This window comes from Conger conger, chromosome 5, assembly GCF_963514075.1.
Source record: "Conger conger chromosome 5, fConCon1.1, whole genome shotgun sequence".
Classification (NCBI taxonomy): domain Eukaryota; kingdom Metazoa; phylum Chordata; class Actinopteri; order Anguilliformes; family Congridae; genus Conger; species Conger conger.
In genome coordinates this window covers 43,161,357-43,186,254 of record NC_083764.1, presented here as the reverse complement: position 1 = coordinate 43,186,254, position 24,898 = coordinate 43,161,357, and the positions used below count along the sequence as shown (strand labels likewise).

The following is a 24,898-nucleotide window of genomic DNA, read 5'->3' as shown; positions in this document are numbered from 1 at the left end:
GCAGAGAGGAGGGGGAAAATCTGTGCGTTCATGTTTTACATGTTGCTGATGTTCTTTGAAATGATTGGTTCTAGGGTTGCAAATTTTCCGGAAAATTCCATGGGAAAAGTTTCAAAACGTTTCTTGGAAATTCCAGAAATTTTCAGGAATTTACCAGAAATGATCTGATCCTTTGCAGCCCTAATTGGTTCCATTATGAATTGACTATTCAAATGATATCTATATGTCCAATGTGTTCTGCTCAGCCAACCTTTGAACTGAATTGACAGAGACAAACAGAGAGATAGGCTATAACAGAGGGAGGGGGAGAGACTGGGACGAACAGAGAAAACTACATAGGAGCCACAGGGAGGGAGACAGCGAGAAGATAAATTATTCTTGGTATTTTTACAGCTTTCAGGGCTGAACTGTGACACGATCCTTCGCTTCAGAGACCAGGAGGGTGGATGGGGAGACCATGGGAAACTTTGGCATGTCTCTGTGACTCCTCAAACCACCCACACATACACATGCATCCACACCCCCGCATACACACGCAAACCGCCATTTCCTCCGTGGATATGTACGGTCTTTAACCGTTTATTTTCTTTCATGTGCCCCTCTCTATCTTGTCTGTCATTCTGAGCGACTAATAAATAACGCTCTCTCTACCTCTTCATTCTCACTCAGTCGGAAAAGGAATGCCTGAATGAAAGAGCACTGAATGGACGCATTATTTTTTAGAACCGTAATTACGTGCGGTGGTTCTATCTGTGGAATGCAACACACCCATGTTTTAAACTTCACAGACTGTGAAGATCTCCTGATTCTCCCTCTCTGGGACAAGGACAAAGAGTTTCTAGAGCTTTTTTTATCATCTATTTATTGAGCTATCAATACTTCCTTTCTACAAAGATAGCATATCCACATGTGAAATAAAGGGACTTTTTATTTCATTCCACAGTAAGACCATAAACCTAATCTTTTATACTAGCACTTTACCCAGGGTGAGGTTGTGTGAGTCTGTGCCTACTTCCAGGGTAATCTGTGCAATATCAGTTCAGTTTCGACTTTCAAAGAATGAGGGGGAGAGAGAGGCAGGGAGTTTGTGTGTGTGTGAGTGAGAGAGAGAGAGAGAGAGAGAGGGAGAGAAAGAGAGAGAGGGAGCAAGAGAGAGATTGTGTCGTTTGTGTGTGTGTGCGCGTGCATGTGCTTTTAATGGGCAGAATAATCAGCAATAGTTACATTTCATCCCTAACCATAACAATAGATGCTGTCACAGGAAATATAATGCACATGACAGTCAATTACAATAATAACTGTAGTAGGACTGTACTTTCCTAGCTGCAGCAGAGCATACATGCCAGTATGGTCCACCACCACCATGGAAACGGTATCTCATCGATTTTAGTGACAAAAAGACGAGGTGTCAATCACATCACACACAGCTACTGCACGTGGAACTTTGACTAACTTTCCCCCAGACCACTGCGACAACCAAAAGGTCTCTTTATCTTTGAGTATCAACAACAAAATCCCCAAAGGAGTGGCAGCTTTGAACAGGCGTTCTTTACCACACAAGAAGCACAATCCCCACAAGTGGAAGCCGTAAAAAGAGTAAATAACCCTCTCATTCCTCCCTCGAGCTTACTGTTGAGGAGCAGGGCTCTCACCCAGTGTACAGCCCAATAACATCCAGGAACCAGGAAAGCGTTATCTCCAAAGGCTTCTGACTCACAAAATGGGCCCGTTTCCCCAAAGCATGCCGGGCCACGAGCCTGACAGCGAGATGAGACCAGAATCTCTTTGCTTTGAGGTCTCAACCCAATTACTCTCCGTCTATACTCAACTGACCCACCCAGACCAAAGGTACATCCAAGTAGATTGCTTTAATTTCGAACGCACTGCAGGGGGGGATAAAGTGGGAAAGACCAGGCAGATTATCCTGGATCCCTTTTTTTTTGTCTTGCAAACAACTCCAATCAGGAACGGAGAACAAAGGAGGGAACCAAAAGTAGAAGTGGGCATTGTCGGAGGTGGCCCGGGGTCCCGGGGGGGCCTTTCAGAAACCGTCGGCTGCGTGATTGTGCGGTGGAGGGAAAGAGAGGGAGAATAGAGACCGGGGTCCATCCGTGCTTGCGTCCGTTAATCAGAGCTTGTGGGGAGGCAGTTGTGGCCTGGTCTTCGGGGGCTTTTAAGGCAGCGAGATAGTGACCCCTTGGCTTAGTCCTACGAGGTTATCGGCCTGCCCACCTGCTCCTGCGCCCACCCCTTATCAAGGGGCCAGCTGTCCCTGCCGGTTCACCCCAACACCCAGGCCCCCTGGTGACGACTGCAACAGGCCCCCAGAGCACCACCCCTAACATCCCCTAGGGAGGGCCCTACCTCCTTGGCTCTTCACAGGTCGGTGGCCACAGCGGGGAAACAAATGCCTGTTTATTGGTGCGGCTCGTACGCGATTCAGCCGATGAGTTATTTCGTCCTTTAATAATAGGAGCAGTAATTACCAGCCTCTACGCAGTTAGCCAGGGTCATTACCCCACCCCTCAACCCCACCCCCAACTCCCCAACACAACCAACAACCCAACACCCCTCTCTGTCCCAACCAGGAACAATGCGTTCTTTTTTTAAAAGGCTTTGAAAGCATTTACGGTTTTAGGCATTCACACACCTATTTTGTGTGTTGTCTGAAAAACGGAAAGGGTGGAGATTGGGAGGAACAAAGGCCCTTGGGAACATTGTGTTGTGAGAGCAGCACGTATACAGGTATAAATGCGCGGGGGTTATATAAAGGGCTTCCAGAAAAGTGAAAGCGGCATTTGCATTTGTTTCCTAAAATGACAGTCTGGATCAGTGTTGGCTGGGGCAGGGAGGGAGGGGGAGAGGGAGAGAGGGAGAGAGGGAGAGAGGCATTGGCTCTCTGGAGTAACCAGATCTCCTCACACAAGGCCACCCTGGGCCAATGTATTTACAGTCTCACAGGCTAGGATCACTGCCACAAACTCAGATACAAATCAGCCACAATTTAGGAAAAAAAAAAAAAAAGTAGAAAAAAAATCTTATCTTACAAAAAAAACTTTGTAATCTAATTATATTTGAAGTTCATATTACATTTCATGATAATATTCAAAGAAAATTGGAGAAATTAAGTCAAATCTTTAACAGATTTCAGTGCCATATGGCCATGAATAGAAACTTAATTGCAAGAATACCTACAAATAAAAAACTGAAGATAAAGTGACCATGGCCTAGCTATTGAAAAGTCTAACGTACCCTTGGTGCCCAAGGCAGAGATGTACTTTCTGCTTTCCAGTAAAAGCCCCAATTTCATGTACTCTAGAAACAGCATGAAACCTCAAAACCTAATACGGCAAGATTAGAAGATGAGCCCATCTAGCATTGCCCGAGAGATGGTGTGTGATGGTTGTCCTTCACATGCGCACACCCTCGGTGAGACAAACTCTTCTTTCTCTCCACCTCTCTCTTTTCCTCTCTCTGTGTTCCTTCCTTTGCAGAGAGAAGAAAGCTAATCAGGTGTCAGTGTCCCACTTGCCAGGATCAAAGAGGGTGACTTGCCGTTCCCTTCAGGACTGTCTGAAATGACACTTCTACACAAGACCGTTTCATCTGCCCATCCTGCTCCTGTTTTCTCCGCTTTGTCCTTCTCCTCCCTCCTCTCCCTCTCCGCCGTGCCATCCATTATGTGAACAGAGAACTTTTCATGGGATTGTTGAGGACCACGGGGATTCTCGGAAATCCTCACACTCGCATAAAAGCCCGGTCCCCACGTGGTTAGGAAGACATAATCCAATTCATACACAAGCTAAGCAACGAAAAATGCAAAAAAAAACTACAGGCCTACTACATGAGGAAACATTAGTGGCAGCTAAACACTGTATCAGGCTCTCTAAAACCAATTATTTACACTAAATATAACCACCTTCCTCTCCGTTCCCGACTTAGAGTCAATTTCCTTTTTTGTTTTCAGTAACCACAAAGCCAAATTGCAGCAAACGTTCCTCCGGTTGTTTCTTCTAAAGCAACCAAATGAGAAGGCCCGGAACCTCAATTACGTTTATTATTGCGGTTTTATGCCCAATACAGCAAACCCACAAGATGTTGCCAGATTAGTTAGATAAATATGACAGCAGGAGTGTGTCTGCTGGGAACAGAACACAGCGAAACCGCAGTCATGTGGGGGGTGATGTCAAATAAAATCAATTATGAGCTCTCCTGACACCGTGGGGACCCTGTGTGCTAGAGGGCCACATAGAGGATTACACCTCAGCATCAATCAATCTGGCCCACGTCACGTGGCACAAACCCCAACTCCACAAACAGCTGGAGGGGACATTCCAGAAGGATCACACTGGGAGCACCGCAGGTTACAAAGTGCCTGAAATCTGGCAGCCGGTCAGAACAACAGCGGGGCTTTGGAGGTGAACAAACTCAAAAAAGCAGCCCCATTGTCTTTCTAAATTTCCTTTGAATGCTCCAGGGATGGCCAATGGGCAGGTCAGCCTGCCAGGTCAGATTGTGGGCAGGTGCCTATGTTCCTGAGTTAATATTGTTCGTTTTGAAAGGGGTGCGATTAAACGAAAGTGCATGTGTGTGCTTAGGGGGGATGGGGGGGCACGTAATGTCTGTGGCTGCGAGGTTGTTTACACGTCGCAATGAAAGGTGCACGGAGGTTTTCCTGTTTGTCTTTACAGTGGGAAAACCTGGGAAAAGCAGGACAGGAAGTCTAGAGGAAGCGCCCAGACAGCATTGGTGCATTGTGGAACTGTAGTTTACCTGAACTACAGGGAAGATTATCAAGAGAGGAAACAATTCATCTTGTTTTGTTTCTGGAGTGGGAAGGGGGGCTGCGGTGGTTACTGTCCCCCCACTCCCAGATGGCTATTCCTGCTACACATCCTGGAAAGATGACACACTTGGAGGGAAAACTTCAAGGATTTCACCTCTAAAAGTAGCAAAACTACACTTGATGTATTAATAGTTGGGCTGTGGCACAGCCCAACCAGGACACAGGGTCTGGAGTGTGTTGGGGGTTAAGTGGATGGCCTTTGTTCACTTAAAACGATGGTCAATTTTATTTGTATTTGCTCATATAATGACACCAAAACTTGACCCAAGTCATGGCGGAGGGCGGAAAACCAGACAATATATTAATTGATGGTGGGTTTTTTTCATAGGAAACTATAACCAAGCTTCAATTCTACAGTCTCTTTCACTTTCCCCCTCAGAGGGGATGTGTTATTTAAGGGATATTTAGGCTATATGCTGCTTTGGCATTCCACTCGGCTTACCATTTAATCAGCGTAAAAACAGACTTATTACCTTCCAAAACATATCGGGTGCATCTATATTCTGTTTTCTTTCTGTAATTTTCATTGATATTATATTACCTTATTCATTTCCAGAGAGGGGTTTAAACATCACATCAGTGAACTCTGGTTGACCAATCCAATCACTCAAGGAAGCACTGAAATGTGTTCTAATCCAGCAAAGCCTTGAGCTCTGCTCAATTTACACTGATTATTAAAAACAGACAGAGAGAAGAATCTCTGTGAAACGACCGACAATCTTTGATGGAGCATCCGCTCCTCCAAAAGCAACATTTTGCTCGATTTCCTTTTAGGAATCGTTTCTTTCTTCGTCCAATGTTCTGATGCCATGTTTGCTTTGGCCTGGGACTCACATAAAATATGCACACTCACGCCGACAAAAACACGCGCAGACACGCAAACAATAACAAACCGAGACACGCACACACACAAAGATACACACGGCCTGTTTGCGCGTGTGCGTCCTTTGACATGTTTTCAGGCTCATGCCAAATTCCTGAACTGTCAGCTACAGTGGAAGACATCTGACAACGGTCATGATGGATCCCAGCTGCCTTTGTGGCCCCACCATCATTAACCCCAGCGCTTTGCCTCCTTGAACCTGGCTGCTGTGGGTGCAATGCGATATCTGTGTTAATGGTGACGGGGTCAGGCTGGGTTACGCGGCTAATGTATTGTCTTGCGTTAAACACGGACGCAAGGACGTGCGTTGACGGACGGACCCGAGAGCTAATGAGCCCGAAGTCCGTTCAAAACCGAAATCTGTAGACACCCCACATTGAAACCAGAAGGGGGGACGGGGCTAGGAAGGAAGGAAGATGTAAAAATAGTCTCGCGCTCGGACTACAACGCCGAACAAATTAAGCCCTCAAATGTTGGTGTGACAGGAGTAATCCTGTGCTGCCAAAGCATTTTGAGGCATGCAAATTTAACACCACCCCCATAAAGGGACAAAGAGCAAAAAAAAAAAAGAATTTAAATTAAAAAATATATTTCAATGGATTTTCCTAAATAGTAAATTCCCTTTGACAACTCCATTACATTAAATTACATCCATTCAGTAGATGCTCTTATCCAGAGAGACTTAAGAATGACTGCATTTGCAAGTCCTCTTAGAATGAGGATTACCAACTCCACTAGCTCAACAGCAGTCTGAGAACCAGTTCCGTAAGCAAGCACAAATTACCGACAATGCAAAAGTAATACGAACAAGGATATAACAAACAAGAGCGTACACTGGAAGACCAATAAGAACCGTTTAACCAAACCCTACATTAGTCTTTTAACCATTTAACCGTACATTAGTTCAGATGCACCACATAATAGTTGCTTTTAAAATAAGTATTTTAGTTGCCCCCCCCCCCCCCCCCCTTCCCTTTTCAAGCAATTTCATTCCATTCTGCCCTTGCAAATAATCCCCCTCGGGGCAAAATGGAGACGGCCACTCCGAGAGGCAGAACTGAAAAACGAAAAAGTGTGTGCCCCAGATCGTCCGCTCCCTCCCGCTTTCTCCCCGAACCTTGGCATCATGAGTGAAACACAATCAAGTTCGGATCATACTTTCAGAGAGGGGAGATTAGGGAGTACACAGCCCCAGTCAGTGTACCAAACCCCCCCCCGATTAAAATCTTCTCTTACTCCAGTCCTCCTGCAGTTGCGATGCAACAGTAGCCCTGTCAGATTACACCTCTATTCTCCGGGCTCTTTGTGGCAAATCTGGCAGCACTGATGTGCTGATTACCGGTTCTGCCAGGGATTCCTGAGACTCAGGGAGGGAGAGGGAGGGGACCGGGGGGGGGGGGGGTTATTCACTGTGAGGATGAACCCAATGGGATTTAGTCAGCTTTAGATCAAACAGGAGAAAAAGGATGAAACAGAGCAATTGTCAAGGTGTTTGTGGGTAATTGTCAGCGGGAGGAAAGTAAAGGAGCGCAGATCTTATACGCGATGCATTTGGGTTATTTCTCACCACACACGTGAAAGGGTCTGGGTTTGGACAAACGGTTTGGCGGTGCCCGTCGAGGAGATAAAGATCAATGATGAATTGTTCCCCCGAAGCCCGAAGGGCAACAAAAAGTCGAGAAAGAAATGCTGTCACACTGCAAACTGTAGTGTTAGCACAGGGGGGGGAAAAAAACGCATACGCCTCCCTCTCCCCCCTTTCTCCCTCCGTGTCTCTCGCCTACAGAATCATGAATGAGTCCTTCTCCCCCAAACAATCTACTCAGTAAGCCATCTGACGACCGTTCCCCCCTTCCTTCTTTCAGCACACTCTTTCCTCTCTTTCCCAAATGTGCTCCCCTGACCTCTGAAACCCCCCCACTGCCACCCCCGCCTACACACACACACACACACCATCAGCTGTCAGGGCCTGCCCGTATCCCCCACACCCGAAAAATGCACAAAGCGAGAGAGGGAGGGAGAGAGGGAGAGAGAGAGAGGGAGAGAGGGAGAGATGGAGAGAGGGAGAGAGGGAGAGAGGGAGAGAGGGAGAGACCAGGCAGGGGAGTGAGGGAGCGAGGGGGAGATGGTTGATTCAGGGGGCTTTTGACATGCTAATATGCTCAATGAGACTGCCTTCCCCATCCTCTTTTCCCAGCCAGGACTTCAAAGACAGACTGCTATTCAAGGTGGAGGGGGATGGGGGGGGAGAGCTGGTTTACTAAACAGCGCCCTCCCCACATCGCCATCCAGTGAAGACACCACACAGACACAACACAAACTAAAGGCTAGAATGGCAGAGGGCAGACATATTTTCCCAGCAGATGCCCTTGTCCGGAGTGACTAATTACACAGTTCACATTATAAATGTTATCCAGCTGCACAGCTGGAGAGCCACTGAAGAGCTTCAGGTTGAGCACCTTGTTCAAGGGCGAAACTGGCAACCCACTGGGAACAGAGTATACCCACTGCCCTCTTTGCCTGGGGGAAGGAGAGTGCAGCACACACTGGTTTGCACATCGTTGAAAATGTCCACTGTGTAATATGCCCTTAACATGGAACTCCTTTTCAAAAGTTCTCCACTATCACATTCCCTTTACTAGTATAAACCTAAAAGCTAAAAGCCAACAAACAATAACCCCAAGTGGGCTACAGGAGTTTTGATGTGTGTTAAATGCGTAGGACAAGCAATTGCCACTGGAGGAAGATGGCTCTCGGCCTAACTGTGGGGGGGGTTGAGTATTTTTGCAGTCACACTTCCATAAAAGCATGTGATACTTCCATGGATTACACATGTTTTTGAGAAGGAGCTGGCAGAGTAAAAGAAAACGCACTACTCTCAGATTGATGTCCAGGCAGGAATTCAAAGGAAAAACATGCAAACGCTGCTGTAAAGATATCTGAAGTGCTGCCATGTTGGGGGAGGAGGGGACCCCCTGTGAGGTAGGCCAGGCAAACAGACGAGCTATCTGGTGGTATGCAGTTTCTTAAACCATAACAGCGTGACAAAACGCATTTAACACTGAGGGCTACGTCATCGTCATGGTAACTGGCATGATTGAATCCAGAACCCAGGGCGCCCGAGAAAACATTCTCTTTTACTTCTTCACTAAATTCACAAACACCTTACTGTACTGAGGACTCCATAGAGCTCATTGTTAAGCAAATGCGCTGTGATGTTCCGACGATGCTAGAGAACAGAGCACAAAACATTGGATGCTTGCATGGCTAAAACCGCAAAGCACCTATGGTTTATGGCCACTTTCAGTGAGCTTCTTAAACTTATAATACCTCGGCAAAAATTCAGCTACATCAGTCGATATAAGTTAACATCGCAAAAAAGCCAGAAACAGAAGGGATTTGCGCTATAAATGAACGCTAATGATCGTTAGCGAACGTCCTGTGTTTAAATATATGTGTTGGTTGGCCAGGAGAAGGGCCCTCGTTTCTGGCCTGGGAGAGACGCCAGTGGCATTTACAGGCCGTCGTAGTGCAATGGTATACTGGGAGTATCGTGGTGCCGGAGTCGTATAATGGTGAGGGAACTGGGATTACAACTCAAAGGCTACTGATTCCATTCCCAGCTGGGTTGTAGCCATCGTACCCTTGGGTGAAGTACTTAAAACAGAATTGCTTCAGTAAAATTACCAGCTGTATAAATGGACTGCATGTAAAAAAAGAAGAAGAAAAAAACCCAATCTGTGCAATTCGTTGTGGATAACAGCGTCTGCTAAATGCCAGAATGTAACGTTACATAAATACACTGTTGAATCAGCAGAGCAGCCTTTCCAGCTAGTTGACAGTTATTAATGATTGTCACAGACACAAAACCCACAATCTGATTTTAACATCCCTCCACTGACACTTCTGTTTTACTGTAGACTGTTAATTAACGACTCTGGCTCAAATGGACCCCCCCCCAAAACCTTGAATCTCCCGTTACAGCTGCCATTGCAAATTTTGGTACAATTTCGGAAAGTCCCTCGTCAGACACACTAACAGGTTACTTGCCTGTAATGGTGCCAATGGCCAAGTATAACAGAGCTTCAACGAGAGAGAAAAAAGGGTTTGAAAGCTTGTAGGAACATTCAAGGCCCCCTACCCCCGCCTTCACTTACCCCCTGCGGGGTAACCTGGTGACCCCTCTGGGACGAAACCAGACAAAGCCCAAACACAGGCATGAGCTTAAAGTAGGAAGGGGGGGTGGGCAAACGTTAACCAGCAGTTTGGGTCTGGAGGTGTGACAGGCAGACCGTCGTTAGCCACTACACAGGAAATCTTTGTCGCCAAGGTGCTAACAGCTGTGTGTAGACACAAGTGTTTACGTGTGAGTGAGAGAGTGTGTGTGTGAGTGAGTGTGTATTACCAGCGCACACAGACAACAGAAAAAGCCAATACCATGCAGATGTTGAGCCAAAGCGTCGAGCCAGGGCGGTTAAACGCGAAGCATGCCCACGGACCTGTGTGTTTGCTGACAGCATACTGATAGTGTGTCAAGGGCATCCGGTCCTGTGTAAATATCGGTCTGCACACCGGAGTGGCATGTCATCAGGAGCGGTCTGATAACGCCAGGAAATGGCTGCCCCCCCGTCACCCTCTCCTCCCCGCAGACCCCAGCTCCACAGCTGGCTCTGCTGGACAAACGGGGGTCTCCTCCTCCTCCTCCCTCCCACCATTAATCACTCACACCCAGCGGACGGGTCAGGAGTGGAGAGGGACGCTCCACACCGCAGGAGGTGCTGCTGGTGGCCAGGGTGGGGTTGAGGAGAAAGATTCACAACCCACGAGGACACCTACTCACACATGGGCTCACAAACGCACTCATGCTTATGCAGACACCTACACACAAACAGGCTCACAAACACACACATGCTTATACAGACACCTACACACAAACAGGCTCATAAACACACACATGCTTATACAGACACCTACACACTAACAGGCTCATAAACGCACACATGCTTATACAGGCACCTACACACACACAGGCTCACAAACACACACATGCTTATATGGGCACCTACACACACACAGGCACTTCATACATCTTTTGCGTGCACACCTACACAGACACATGCATACGTTTAACACACACGTTTAAGCACACACATACAGCCGCACAAACATAGGCATACAAATTCAAAGTATAAAAATCTATACAAAACACAAAAACATGTTGTATTTTGGGTATATGTGGAGAAGCTACATCGGCACTGTAAAAGCATTGTTGGAGAACTGCGCTGGTAAACCAAAGGTTGCGTGTTTTATTTCAGGTAGGGCACAGCCATTGCACCCATCAGTAAAGCACTTAACCTGAATCGTTCTGTACATCTCCAGCTGTAAAAATGGACACTGTAAAAACATCTATTTTTGTCGGTTTAAGTTGCTGCAGATAAGAGCATCTGCCGTAACATACAGTAGGAGTAACGCACGCGGCATCCCAAGCGTACGGCACGAACGTGAGAACAGAGCAGAAAGGGGAGGGCGGCAGTGGGGAGACGGCCCACTGCCCCAGAAGGAAGCTGTGTTTATTGTGCCTGAGGGATGTGGGCACAGTGCTCTCGCATTTCAGACACAGACTATGCAAATCAGGACTCTGCGCTAGCCGCAAAGGACAATCTCTCTCTCTCTTGGTCTCTCTGTCTGTCTCTCTATCGCAGGAAGTGAAGAGCTCCATACAAACTGCCTAATCGGGGGGGGGCCTTTCTCTCACTCTATCTCTCTACCACTATCTCTCTCTCCCCTCCCTTACACCCTCCTTTTTCCCCCTCACTGCTGCCCCTTTTACTCGTTCTCTCTCTCGCCCTCCCTCTCTGCCTCTCTTCCCATCTCACACAGATGACAATCTGTTCAAATGCTGATAAGAAAATAGAGGTATTAAGTCTTTCTGAAAATAGGTGAAGTGTTGAAGGAGCACATTCTTAAGTGCCATGGTGGAAAAAAGTGTCCACTGCTTCGTAATTTTACACCGCCTACACTAAAACAACACCTATGCCTGTTGTCTCCCACAAGACGGACACTCGAGGTTCCTCTCCACGCTCCTGGAACCCTATGCTAATTACGCTTAATTTTCTCGAGTGAATTGTCTTGCATGGAAAACCGTCTGAGCAGTGAATTAGAATTTTTCCCCAATTTTTTTTGTCTTTCTCCCTCTCCCTTGCTTTGACAGCTCTTTTCTCTGACAGCATCTCTTAAAGGCTGACAGGAAAAGTGGGGGTGGTCTTAAGCAGGAGCGGAGAAGAACCTGACAGGAATGAACATGTCTGCTTCCCATCACATTAAAGCATAAGGGAGCCCTGAATATTCATGCCCTGCCTGGCACTGCGGAGGAAGCAGCCATTGTTTCGCGTGGCGGAACGACGGGAAGACGACGTCGCTCCTAGCGGGGCGAGAGACGCTACACACGTGCTCGAGACGACTAGACGCACACCTGCTCAAAAATGACACCGTGTAGGCTACTCCTACCGCTAATGACCACGTACACACCGGCTAAAAATGACACCACGATACCCACACGCTCAAATGACCAGGTACCCACCTGCACAAAATAAGCTGGTTTATTCCTGCAGTGCATTCTGTGTGGCCTAAATATATATTTTCCCCACTCAGTGAGGCAGGACAGTGATGGAAAGCAGGGTTCTGTAACAGCCAGAGCAAGGAACCTGCTCAGCTGCTACCCTTTCCAGCGGTATCGGGATTAAACGCCTTTTCTGGATCAAACGCACATTTTCCTATATAATCGCTTCCACATTCTCTGGAGTGAGCTTTGGATAACAATTGTTCTGCTCTGTGTGTGCGTGTGTGTGTGCGTGTATGTTTGTGTCCGTGTGTCGGTCTGTCTGTGTGTGCTCATGCATCGGTTTGTGTGTCTGTGTGCGTTCATGTGTCTGTCTGTGTGTGATGCGAGCATGCGTGCATGTTCCTCTGTGCGTGTGTGTGTGTGCTCCTGTTCGTGCTTGTGTGTGTGTTTAATTGTTAGTGAAGCAGGGAAAGGATCTCTGGCCTCGGCTATAACCTGGCTAGTGTGGATAACAGAACCTGCAATCAGTACCAAGCCCACAGCAGCCTGGTCCCTGCATCTCATTGGCATTCAGAGTGACACAGAAGTATTGACTGAGGCAATATATATCTGCACATCACCAACACTGCACTCCAACAGACGAGAGGCAGCCAGGAATCACCACCCCCAGCTCCAAAACGAACGAAAAAAAGCACCTCTCAATCGCTTTTCTTCTACCTCTTTCTCTCCCGCATTCTGCCCCTCCTCCATCCCTTTCTGTCTCTCCCTTCCTCTCTCGAAACTTGAACATGCCTGAATAACAACTTGGAAGAGTTTAAACACAAATGGGCAGTGTGTGATGTTAATGAGGAAGGGGATCTTGCTTTGACATGCCTTTTATATTTGACTCTGCGGTTTTCTTTTGTTCGAGGCTCTTTTTTTTTTGTGGGTTTCTTTTGGGTTTATGACAGACCGCTTATGCCTTTCCTGTTTATTTATGCTCTCATTGACAGCTGTTAGATAAAGAACTTTCGAAAGTAAAGTCTCGCCCCTTCTCCTCTCCTCTGTGTCCACACTGCCCCGGTAGAGACCCAGCTGTCACTTTTGACGTCTTCATCTCGACTGGCCCTGACCCCCCCCGTCTGAAGGGCGAGGAGGATGCTGACGAGACGTTAAACCTCTGACCTCCTGTAGTGTTCGTCGCACCGACCGCCCCCCCCCTCCTGCCCCGGCCCCTGTCCCCTCACCCCGCCCCCGTCGTCTGCACAATGGGGGCATTGGGCGCCTCTCAGGGCCCCGGAACACCCCGAAGAGCCTCCTGCCCCACCCCCCACTCCAGCATCTTCACATAGAAGGTAAGACCTCTCTCTTCGCTCCCCCATCACGCACACACACACACAATGCCCTGAAGCTTCTCCAGCTGTCAGCTTTAGGAAATATTAAATAGATCATCACCACGTTTCAAGGCTGGGAGCGCAAACAACCTTTTAACCTCTCCCAACAGAGGAAGGGGCTGCCCAATACTACCTCCCCCCGGGACTGTCCGGTGGGCTAATCGGGCCCAGAGACTACTTAAGAAACAGAGTATGTACGTATAATGTCATGAACAGACACCCGTTATATTACACACCTCCATATACCCACTGGACTGGCACTCATTTCATAACAAATGCACATACACCAACACTTCTGGCACAAGTTATATCACAGACCCACATACACCTACACTGCTGACGCAGACTATACCAGAGATCAATATACACCCACTGCATCAAAAATTGGCATAAACTTGCATAACTGATAGCGATTACATCACAAACTTTTACAAAACTACTGACACGTAATATTGTTAATTACAGATACATATTGAATAATTACACCCTAAAACAGTGCCTTTGATAGAATATATGATCATAAATATAATGCCCGACTCGGAATCTAATATATGCTTGCTATGGTGTAGTGGTTTTAATTGACTAGCGAGTCCAATTTAATAATTACACAGCTGATATTAGCACGCAAACGAGCGGCAATAAAATGGCAAAGAAAAATTCCCATGCTTCACGGTGACCTTTTCGAGAAGGAAAAGTGAGATGGCCAATTAAAGTAAGTTGTGTTAAATCTCCATGTGAAAAGAGTTTTGCAGCCCACAGTGAATTATGGCCTCTTATTGAGCACCAACAGAGCGGCACAGACAACCTGGTCCTTCCTGCTTCTGGACAGACAGAGAGAGAGGGTGGCATTCCAGGGAATCCCACCCCGAACCGACCCTCGTCAACTCCGACCACCCCCACCACCGCCAAGACTCCCACCTCTACCGGGCCGTAACCACGGCCCCTAAATCACTAGTGGCGTTCATCATGCTGTTAGTCCCCTGAGCTAGCACTCCCACATAAATAACAGCAAGCGGTGTGGTCTGGCTGCTGTTCCTTGCACATCTTCCTCACGCATTCATGCCCTCCAGGGCCGGCCCACCGCTTCTTTTGAGGGGGGAGCCCACATTAAGCCATAAGCCTACAGGACACTCATGACCTCATGACTGTGCCTTGCTCCACCGGCGCTGAATAACAAAGGTCGCAAAACGCCAATGGACTGAGGCAATGGACACCACGGACTCAGGAAAGGACACTACACTCGAGGACCAGCTCCCATCTGTCGCCGGTTTCTCAGCTTTGCTCTTTCTTTTTGTATTTTTAGTGTTTACCCGTTTTAGTACCAATTACTCACCCTGTAGAAAAGAGAAGCGGCCACACAAGAACGAATTGAAGTGGATTCTACTCATTAGCAATAAAGAGTGGCGAAGCAAGGCTGCTGTTCAGAATGAATAATCAGTGGCTATGCTGCCTTTCATCGATACATCACCTAGGGAGATGGTTTCAAATGACAGTGGCCGATAATCAGATCCATTTAGTTTCGCAAACAGCAATGCCTCTGGAACTCCCCCCCGCCCCCCCCACACAAGCATTTCAGTAAGCACCATTCCATGTTAATCACCCATTACAGAATGTAGGCATTCATAAGAGAAACACCAATAAATCAAATGGATAAAAACAAGACTAAAAACATTCTCACGAAGGCATTTCTACCACAGTCTGGCACCCAAGACTATTTCAAACCACTCCAAAAAATCACTAGTGTAGCCATGACAATGAACACACTTGAACTAACATGCCCTCTGAGTACTGAGCTGTGGAGACGCACCAGGCCAGTGTAGAACACCAGAAATATTCTTAAATACATAGGGGTCACAGAGTCAGGCAATGGCTGTTCTTTGCAGTACAACACTTCCTTTGATGGATTTAACATCATGCGAGGCTATCGACTTGTTTTGTATTCCCAGGTGGGGGATAACCGCCCCTGGTATAGTTACTCACACTGACGCGCATGTAGTTTAAAACTAACATCATGAATAAACCAGCACATTATATATGTGGTTTACAGCCTTACCCTGGCAAGCTCCGCTGCGCACCTCGAACCCAGGGCTACACAGGCAGTTCCCAATGGGCACCAGCCACTCCCCGTCTGCCCCGCAGTACATCTTGGGCACGTCCCTCTCCTCCGAGTTGTCGACGCAGGAGCCCCGCACCTCCACTAGGGAGGAGGTGTCGGCCCCGGTGACGGTGTCCGGGAACTGGGCCAGGTTGCGCACGGTCAGGGGGCACCTCTTGTAAAACACGCGGACAGACACCAGGGCGATGCAGGCCCCCACGTCCTGGAAGGCCAGGTAGAAGCCCTTCCGGGTCAGGGCGCCCACGTCTCGCACCTCTGTGTTCAGCTTCATGATGCGGTCTCCGATGTCCACCTGGGTGAAGCTTTCGTCGGCGGCCACAGTGTCGATCTTGGTGAACTGGCTCTCGCGCAGGTAGCGCTCCTTGCCGTCGTTGGACTCGTAGTAGTAGAGGTTGAAGGTCTCCTTGCAGGTACCCATCACGCCGGGCAGGCTGTTGCAGTCCCGCAGGGTGAACTTGATCTCGATGTAGACCCGCTGAGCCCCACCGCGGGGGATCCAGTCAGTCCGGAGCCAGTTGTTCTGGCTGGGCTCCATCACGTTGCACACCTGGTATGTGCGGATCGGAGTGTTCTTTTCATCCATGATACTGACCTCCTCCCACTGCAGGAGACACACACCCACAAAGCAAAATACATTATCATTATTGCTATTACCATTAACACAAAAAAAACTCTCAATTACACACACACAATACTGACCACTTACATTACACTGATAATGCACATAAGGTCTCTGTGAAATATCATGGGTACCTGCATAAGTGTCGCCTACCATGTTGATTTTTCCAACTGTTCAGTTTCACTCCCGGTAGGCTATGTCTTTTACAGAGAACAGACTGATTTGACGCTTAACCAAGTAAACCTTTTGTAGAAAGACATCGATGAAGACGGCATCATTTTGGCTACTTGTTTTTAGATTGCTTTCAGTATCAAAGTTCAGCCTAGTCCGACTCCCCCAAAAAGAATTACCAGACGCTGGACCACATATGAATATTCAAAGAAAGGGAAGGAATATAGGAATATAATAGTTATCCTTTTTAACTAAACCGCAAACCGACCTTTAGCGACGAATCTGCACCTTTCCTCGATTATGGGAGGATTATGGGGGTGCCAATTCCAATTCGTAGCTGAATGCGCTCTAGTTGACACTGCCAGGCCCTGTCAATCATGCCGCTCTAGGCGATAATGCAGTAGGCACCAGGCAGCCCCATGCGGCACCAAATCGCAGCGATGGGCCACGTTCACGGATCAGCCAACAAAAGTGGTGAGTGGGGAATGAAAGGAACAACTTTCCTTCTCACGCAATACAATTTTTAATCTGCCTTTTCTGTACTATTTGTGTAGCATATGTAAATTATGCTAAATACTGTAGTTTCGGCGATATGACAAAACTAGGGAAATGTAGCCTGCTTCTTTAAAAGTTGGCTGTAGGCGATTCAAAAGGCTGTAGGCCTATTTATAAACAATCAGAAGCAGAGCCCGCATGTCGTAATAATAGCAGCTTTACAAAGCTTTGGTTTATTGTAATGAACCTACACACGCGACTATACTATGCGCTTCAATTTTCACTGTGGGCTATAACTGCCTTCTGTATTTTTCTACCTTCATGGAACTAAGCGCAAACTACACTTTCTCACACCTGTCACGCAGGACATTGAAACTAAACCGACCGCATTAGCACTCGCTTATTCGCCAAAATCGCAGCCCAGAACATATTTAGAATCATTCCATGCGGCAATATCCGCAACACGGCTTCTTTCATTCTTCTCTTGGGCTTTTCTTCGTTCCCAAGTGCTTGTAGCCTACCTTTCAGGCGAAAGGATATAATGTTGCTCCACAAAAAGACTCAATTTACCGTCTATTCAGGAAATATGATGCCCATACACACTATCTACCTCGTATCTGACCATTGCCGAGGGAGAGAATGAACATAAAAGGCCTTCTCCTTTCTCTCATTTTTGTCCTCGGGTGCAAGTTTCTTTTTATGTTCCGGGGGAAAACTTACCCCACCTTCAGATGGACTCGCAACCCATTTTAATTCCCCTTGTACTGTTCTCGAATCTAGCAACGTCACTGAAAAAGAAAGGACAGATAGATCAAATTAAAATGAACACATGAAAAATAGTTGCAAAAAATGGTTTGCACATATTTCATTTCTCTCACAAACCGGCATTGGGCCCGTTCTTAAATACTGTGCCTATACAGCGCATAATATTACAGTCGGATCAATGCGAATTACAAAGGAATAGGCAAAATGTTAACCTTTAGCCTACTAATTATGATAATAAAACAGTAAAATAATAATAACCATAATCAATAATAATAATACATCATTATTATAATAATTTATGGGGTTTTTTGTAGATAGACTATTAGTTAAGATGACATTAATAATGCAGTTAAACATGCAGTTTAATGTCACCCTACTGTTGAACAAACTAAGCAAAAAAATAATAAAATAGCTGTCTTTATACATATTTAATTTATATATTTTTATTGATTTAAGAAAGGCAAAAAATAAATGTTTATGTTTAGGGACGCCAAAGGCCTATCAGTCTGAGTTACACATTCGGAAAGTAATCGTGTCCAAAATCCACCAAGGCTGCTGGGTGACACTTTATCTTGGTTTCTTGGGGCCTTCAGTGCCGAGGAATCGTGTTATTCCGTCAAGTTTTGTTACAAAAATAATACTCTGTCCAAGTCTATCAAATTCAAAAGCACACCAATTAACACATGTGTAGCTCTAGTCAGTGTACATATATCCGCTCTGTTGCTGAGACCTCAATGCTTTCTATGCCGTATGTTAAAGAAGTCCCAGGATTTGCTTATTGGGTAGATCCTAACCTTGATCTACATTGTGTCCGTAAAAATAAAGATAATCAGGTAACCAAACTGTAGTTCGTGTATAGCGTTTACGGTCTTAATATATGCAGCGAGCAAAAGTCACACTGCCGTGCGTTGAGGCATGAGGTAGGCAATGCGGGTTCCCTAATATTTCGAAAAGCAAGACAATGTCGAAGAAAGCATGTATGACCTGACCCAGGTACTAACTTGGATCATTATCAAGCAAATGGGGTTTTATAAAGTCTACAATTATCAAATCAATACACAAATCAATACACATCAATACCCATTTTGACGTCTTGTAGGCTATAGCCTATATTTGACCGAATACAGTTCTCAAAGGAATTGGAGAGATACTGAAACACTTCTTAACACAATAATGTTAACACTAGTAAAAAAAATGAGACTTTTTTTAAAGGCATGAGTATCCCAATTTCGCATCCGAAAGCCATTCTTATTTTGGGACCTCGACTCCCTACTCCAGACAAGCGTTTGAGCTATTCCAGGTTACCAGTCCCCACTGCAGCAGCCCTTTCCAGTCCACCGCTGCGAAGTGGAAATTGTCTCTGTGTAAACGTGCACCAGTCTACTTCCATCGAGTATTGTTGCAGGAATTAAAACCCACACATGTAGCCTAATGAGTACTGGATCATTTCAATCCCTAAACTTTAAGTTGTTGCCTCACATCTTCACAAGCAAGTTGGATGACACGAACGCAGAACGCAGTGCATGAAGTCACGCATAATTCTTCAGAAGTAACCAAAAAAGAAAAGAAAAATATCCCAAGAGAATACACATCCTTCCATCTCCTTACCTTCATTTGGAGGATATATCCGTGCTGAAGAAACAAATGTTGAAATCCAGAACAAAACAGAAGCCGCCGTGTGGCGCACAGTGAAAGCCATTCGTTCTGTTGGTGTATGTCTCTTGCTCTGTGCGGCACGGTTGCTGCCTACCCTTTCTCCTCGCAGAGTGTTTGAGATTGAAGTGAAGAGCTCCGTACAAACTGCCTAATCAGGGGGCGTCTCTCTCTCTCTCTCTCTCTCTCTCTCTCTCTCTCTCTCTCTCTCTCTCTCTCTTACACACACAAACACACTCTATCTCTCTCGCTTGTTGAAAAGGCGAAGAAACAAAGAAGTTCTCTATTACTGCATATTTAACCTTTTTTGTCGTCACGTTTTATATGTAACTATTCCATCAACGCTGTATCTTATATAATATAATGATTATTTTACTATTTGGACCTTTAACCAATATTCATATCTTATTTTCTACAGCCCCTTAGTACGGTGGTTTCCATATATCTTTGGCCTAAGAGTCAATCAAGTTTATTCATATAACGTAATGTAAAAAAAAACCCCAAAAAAAACAATGTTAGTTCTGTCAAGATACATTTTGTGATCACACACCCACACCCACACACACACACACACACACACACACACACACACACACACGCAGCAACAACAACATCAACAATAACAGTGGGCTGCTACGTTTAACCAAATAATATAACATTTTCCCACACTTTGCTAGCGAGTTGTTGAAGTCGCCTACACAGCAAAAAGTCTTTACACTAGGTCGCCACCTAGCGGGAGCTTATTCCTCTGAAATTGCAAATGATAATAGCGGCGACTGCGTCAATATGTATCGCTGAACTTTTGAAGGAATAGGCCTACATGGACTTGGTGGGAACTGCGTCTGAAATGTTTATTTTTGCTTTCTTTGGGAGGTTGTTGTTTTATAGCTTAGCTGAATCCTGCAATTGCAGGCCATACGCGCGTTCAGATAGGGATCCATGTGAGAGGGACGAAACAATAGCATACTGGTTTTAAATCTACATTCATGCTGTCACCAGAGCTAATCGAGTTTTGAAATTATTTGAATTGTGTATGACCATTTGTGTTTGTCAGGAATGTTAACATCAACCTGTCATTTCAACACTTTTTGGATAATAATAAAAAAATACTTTATGATGTCTGTGACATATTAACATCATCAGAGTCTGGATATCTTATTTTCAGGTTGTCCTATGAGCGATACTAAAACTATTTGCATTTGAATGGATCTCTATCTAATTGGGGGGTGGGACTAGATTCAGCTGTAAATTATGCTGTACAGTATGGACCACATTTGTTTGCTAAATGGCTTTAAGTCATCAAGGATCCAAGGTATCAAATGAGCCTCAAATCACCAAGCTGCCAGATATGCAGTAGATATTTTTCCAATTGACTATCATTGATATCCTGCCCTCTTCAGTTCCAACCACAAGTTTCTGATGGGATTTAAGTCTGAAGACATCCCCATTCACCTTCATATTTGACAGTAGGGATGATGTGCTTATCCTTGTATGCATTCCTCTTTTGCTACCAACAATGTCAATGGTGTGTATAGCCAAAACATAACATTTTTTCAGAACTCTCTTCCAGTCATAATTGCACGTTTGTCAAACTGCAGATGCTTGGTTTTTTGTCTTGTGCTCAGTGAGCGCTTTCTTCAGTCATGTGCTGATCCTACGACTGTGTTTTATAAATAGTTGCAAATAAATTATGATAGGTGGGACCGGAGATGGTTGTAACATTTGGTAAGTTGTAACTCCAACAATCCAATAAGGGATGAGCTGTGGTAATGTGCTCATTATTGTACTGACCTATATTCCCCTTTCAGCTCACAGAAGTTTGATGAAATTTTAGGTTGGTTTTAAGCCAAAATGAAATGATTTTCCGGTGCAAAAGTAATCATTCTCATGTTATCTATTTTTTGTTTAGCAGAAGGCAAAATAGTTTAGCTTGGCATAGCATTAATAAGCAGTTTCTGTTTTATATTTAAAGACTAAAGCTGTTTTATATTTAAAGACTAATTTTCTACTATTTTAAAAAGGGTGATATAAAAAAAAGACATTTATATTTGTAAAATGGATTTTAAGTTTTCAAATGTTGATGTTAGAAATTGTATATTTCATGTTCAAGAATAAAAGATTTAATGTACTTTAGGCCTATTCAGATATTTTTGTTCGGTAAATCTCTGGTTTAAGCAAATCTCCTGTTTCTGTTACATCCATCCCCATCTTGTGTTATAGCTCACCCCAGTAGTGGCTTATATCAGTTATACATGTTGGAGCAAAAAGTGTTCCACCCCAGTCTCCCCTACATTATAACACAATTAGTTGGTTTAAAAAAAAGTATTGCTGTAATTGCTGGTATTAAACATTCTTACTGTGAATTTGTAATAATGACAGTGATTAGCCCTACATCCTAGAAAACAAATGCATTTAGCATCTTGATTTTTATGTGTTAATTTATTAGCATTTTCTGCGTGGCACACTTGGTGGAAAAAAGGAAACATTCCGGCTATGAAAAAGCAGCCTTTGGTTTGCTGAGTAAACAGTGCATTGGAGATCTCATTCTCTTTCTTCACTTTTGGAAGCTGACAGCTGCAACCTAACTGACTTTCTTCCTGTCAAATGATTTCTGCGAAGTCTAAATTTCTCCCTTGTTCACGTCCACCTACGCCAGACTTGACACTTTCCTGTAGTGGGCATGCGTGGCCCCCAGCACTTTTAAAGGTTACACGCACCCCCGGAGATTTTCACCAAAAGTACATAACTCCTACAGAGAATTAAGCTGCGTAATGCTGTTTTATACAATGCAATATTGCGATTTTTATGCAGTGTAATAATAACTTGTTCGTTTTTTTAGTTTGTTGTATTGGTCCCATTTTGATAAAATAATTTATAAATTAATACAATAGAATATTAAAAAACAAATTATGTTGGTTCATGTATTTAATTCTGTATTTTAAGAGTTTGGTGAAGAAATTGTGCAGTATGTTTGATGACTGTTTTTCAAACGACCAGCCGTCTAATTCCTGATGCCCTTAGCCGGTCATGTATACAGTACACTTTATTAGGTACAACTATGTTGTACTGGGTAGGACAGTTTTGCCTCTAGAACTGCCAGAGTTCTTCATGGAATGGATTCAACAAAGTGCTGGAAACATTTCTTAGGAATCTGGGTCTACGATGACTGGATAACATTACACAGTTCCTGCAGATGTTTTGACAACACATTCATGCTGTGAACCTCCCATCAAAAAGGTGCTTTGTTGGATTGAAATCTGGGGACTGTGAAGTCCACTGGAGTAAACTGATGTCACTGTCTTGTTCGTGGAACCATCTTGAGATGATATGTGCTTTGTGACATGGCACATTATCCTGCTGAAAGTATCCATGTGAAAAATGTTAGACTCTAGCCATAAAGGAATGCACATGATCTGCAGCAATCCATAGGCTGTGGCCTTCAAATAATGCTTGGGTTTAAGGGACTTAATGTGTGCCAAGAAAACATTCTTCACACCAGTAGACCACCACTACCTGCCTGCACTGTTGACACAAAGCAGGATAGATCCATGGATTCATGCTGTTTATGCTAAATTCTGACCCTACCATCTGTTTGTCGCAGCACAAGTCTAGATTCATCAGACAAGGCAACACTTTTCCAATCGTCCATTGTCCAGTTTTGCTGATCACGTGCCCACTGTACCTTCATCTTCCTGTTCTTAGCTGACAGTGGTTGAATCTGGCATGGTCTTCTGCTGGTGTAGTCCATCTGCTTCATGGTTTGACCTGATATGCGTTCAGAGATGCCCTTGAGCACACCACTGTTGTGAACAGCTGTTATATCAGCATTTGTGGCCTTTCTGTTAGCTTGTACAAGTCTGCCCTGTCTCCTCTGACCTCTCTCATGAACAAAGTGGTTTCACCTACAGAACTGCTGCTCACTGCATGTTTTTTGTTTACTGCACCATTCTCTGTAAACTCAAGAGCAGGGTTGGGCAATTTTGGTCCTTGAGGGCTGGTGTATATGCAAGTTTTTGTTTCCACAAATTACCCTGGCTAAATGAGCTAATTGGCTGTATACGCCAAAATGGCTTCCCTCGTAGATTAGATCACAGCAAAATGTTTCATATCGTGGCACGAGAACAGTCTTCTCTCGGTCATGTGCTCATCAAGAAACGTAGCTAAGGTGTCAGATGGCATACATGTTTGGGTTAATTAAGTAACTAAGGCCAAACATTGGCAAGATAGGTATGGGCCTCATTGCCCACCTCTGCTCTAGAGACTGTAGTGAGTGAAAATCCTAAAATGGCAGCTGTTTCTCAGATGCTGGAACTACCATGTCTGGCACCAATGATCATACCGTGGTCAGAGTTGCTTAGATCTGCATTTCCCAACCTTTTTCTTTCTAAGGCACACACATTTACAGAATTGCAGGGCATGTCGTCTCAAAAGCGAGCAACATACTGTGACCTGTCAACTGTTGGCCTAAATCTTCTTTTGGGGTTTTAATTAAGTGATATGAAATGTAATGACATTTTTTGGCTCTTGGGAATGGGATATTCTAATTTAAGTTTTTTATTCTTTCTTTTTTTTTTTTTTTTTTAAAGGATGGTTTCCCAACCATGGCACACCAGTTAGGAAATGGTCTAGGTCACATGTCTGGCCGATTCTAATGTTTGGTCAAGCAGCAACTGAACCTTGTCACCATGTGTACATGCTTTTTATATTGAGTTGCCTTCACTGTTTGGAGGCTGTTTGTCTCCACGGGCAGCCTGTAGCCTAGTGGCCAAGGTACATGACTCGGTGGTTCAAGCCCCGGGGTAGCCACAATAAGATCCACGCAGCGGTTGGGCCCTTAGCCCCGTATTGCTCCAGGGGGTTTTTCCCCTGCTTAGTCTAATCAATGGTAAGTCGATTTGTATATAAGCGTCAGCTAAATAGCAAATTATATTATTATGACAAGTGTACCTAATGAACTGTCAGTAAAAAGTGTCCGATTGTCAGTAAGACAAGATGCTGAAATGATTGAAAGATGAAGGATCTCCAAATATGGTTACTATGTTGGCGTACAAGACCCAGCATTCCAACCGCCCACACTTTGAAGCTCAGAGACGCGGCTGATTCGAAAGCAAAATACGATGCATAATTGTCGCTTGCCATCTCCGCGTAGGTGTTAAAATGTAGAACACAGCAGCTGTCATTGAGAAAACATAATCTGAAATGTGTTTTGGGTGGTGCAATCGAGGGTGGCGTTGGCTGGGAAGTGGATGTGGGAAACGAATAGACAATGTGTTATGTATTTTTTTATTTATTATTTTTTAAATGTATTTATCTATTTACTTAATTCCCCGAAGTGCACCGGGTGATTAAAACAGCTACTCATACCATAATGAAGAAACAAATCTATGCATTGCTTTATTACTGCTGTCATATGAT

General features: G+C 45.0%; 1 protein-coding gene across 1 annotated transcript in view; it reads right to left on the bottom strand.

Annotated features, from left to right (window-relative positions):
* epha4a (eph receptor A4a) overlaps nt 1-19,587 on the bottom strand; it is a 42,662-nt gene extending 23,075 nt beyond the window's left edge. The window contains exons 1-3 of the mRNA XM_061241188.1: nt 19,439-19,587; nt 17,786-17,853; nt 15,718-16,381 (exon numbers count right to left, since the gene is read on the bottom strand). Coding sequence (XP_061097172.1) covers nt 15,718-16,381; nt 17,786-17,853; nt 19,439-19,529 — 823 coding nt within the window. The 5' untranslated portion in view covers nt 19,530-19,587. The remainder of the gene's footprint in view (nt 1-15,717; nt 16,382-17,785; nt 17,854-19,438) is intronic.
* Nucleotides 19,588-24,898: the final 5,311 nt, after the last annotated feature.